Raw genomic sequence first — 1928 nt, forward strand, 5'->3', positions numbered from 1 at the left:
AGATTGTTTCCAGAGCAAGTGTTTTAGCTTTGTGGCAAATTTTACGAATGCTTGAGCCTTTATCCTGGAAGACTTTATGGTTTCGAGCTAGCCAGATGCGCCAGAGTAGAGTGTGTGGGAGGGTGTTCCATACTCTCTTCACCAAACTACTTCTTTTTTCTTTCCAGGGGCAATCTTTCCTCCATTTATATATTGTCTCTGCTATAGTGGGCTGGGGTTCCCAATTTGTATTTCCTATTGAGGCCATTTTCCCCCAACAGCCAACAGCAACTGGACATTCTATGAATAAATGGTGCATCGTTTCCTCTGATTTGCAACAGTTCGGACATCTGGATGGACCAATAATGCCTCTTCTTCTTAGATTTTCAGCTGTTAGAATTTTACCTTTCAGTAAGAGCCAGATGAAGAATTTTATTTTTGGAGGAGCCTCTGTTCGCCATACTATTTTCCAATGATTCCATAGGCTTATTTGATAGATGCTATTACAGAGGTATTGATGACCGGCTTTAACTGTATAATTTGTTCCAGATGCATCCCATCGAAAACCATCCATTTCACCTTCTTGAATGGGAGCCTTACTGTGAAGGAGCATCTTCAGAGAGTTGAAGCTAGGTTCTAAGGCATTGGGAAGCTCAGGAAAATTCCAGCCAATCCAAACATGGGAGAGGGAGTCCCATCTTGAGATTTGAGACAAATGGTATAATCCTTTATTGTTAAGCCAATTTATAACAGGAGTTGCCTCTGCGTTCATGACCAGAGGTTGCTGCCCCAGAATTTTGTCTGTTCCAAACTTAATGCTGGTTCCCCCGCCAGGGACTTTCGAGATGTTTTGATGCATAAATGGAAGAGCCTTCTTGCAAAGTTTCCAGATTTTTGTGGATTCTCTGTTAGGAATGTTGGTGTCTAAAAGTTGTTGTCTTGAACAGCTCAAGTATTTTACCTCCAGTACCTTTTTCCACCACATTGTAGGTCCTGTGATCAGTCTCCATATAATTTTTGCGCCAAAGGCCAGATTTAGGAGCTTTGGTGATCTGATGCCAAGCCCGCCTCTGTCTTGGGTTTGGATTACATGTTTCCAGCTAACTAAGTTGAACTTGTTCTTATCAGTTTTCCCCCCTTGCCAGAGGAAATGTCTAAGAGCAACTTCCATTTTATGATGAAAAATAGCTGGAGCTTGATATAAAGAAAAGCGATAGATAGGAAGTGAAGCAATACCTGATTTAAGGAGAATAAACCTGTCTGCTGGATTAAGCCACATTGTACCCCATTGCTACACTTTCCTCTTAATCTTGTCAAGGATTCCATTCCAGGTTTCGGCCTTCAAGGGCCCCATGCTCACAGGCATACCTAAATAGGAAAAGTGGGTCCATTCCAGGTTGCATGTGACTCCAAATATGCTTGCAATGTTGTGTATAACATGATTTGCAGTGTTCCATCCATAGATGCAGCTTTTGAGCTGATTGACCTTGCCTCCGGAATACTCCATGAATTGGTCCAGGAGTTTCTTGAATCGCCTTGCTATTGTGGTAGATGCTCCCCCAATTAGCAAGGTGTCATCAGCAAACTGAGAATGGTTAATGTTTTTTGCTCCATTCCCAAATTTGACGCCAGTTATGAGCCCTACTCTGCGATTGTAATCTAAGGCTTGACTGAAGGATTCAGCCATGAGGATGAACAGGTAAGGAGATAGGGGGCAGCCCTGTCTTAGCCCCTGAGAGGATTGGAAAGCTTCACAGGGCCTCCCGTTGATCAGGGGGGATATCCAGGGCCCAGAAATGCAGGCTGCAATCATGTTGATGAAGGATGGTTCGAAGCCCATTTTGTTTAAAACAACAAAAAGGAAGGAGTGCCTTACTCTGTCAAAGGCATTTGCTAGATCCAGTTTTAAGACAAATCCTTTTTCTTTCCTAGTTAAGCTTGAGTGAATG

General features: G+C 42.9%; 1 protein-coding gene across 1 annotated transcript; it reads right to left on the reverse strand.

Moving 5' to 3' along the window:
* Nucleotides 1-1270: 1270 nt before the first annotated feature.
* Nucleotides 1271-1666, reverse strand: LOC149194044 (uncharacterized). Its single transcript, XM_089407526.1, has one exon. The coding sequence runs from the start codon at nt 1664-1666 to the stop codon at nt 1271-1273; it is 396 nt and encodes a 131-aa protein (XP_089263652.1).
* Nucleotides 1667-1928: the final 262 nt, after the last annotated feature.

The sequence above is a fragment of the Pinus tabuliformis genome, chromosome 2_2, assembly GCF_031772625.1.
Source record: "Pinus tabuliformis cultivar Carrire ecotype Pingquan chromosome 2_2, CPIR1, whole genome shotgun sequence".
Classification (NCBI taxonomy): domain Eukaryota; kingdom Viridiplantae; phylum Streptophyta; class Pinopsida; order Pinales; family Pinaceae; genus Pinus; species Pinus tabuliformis.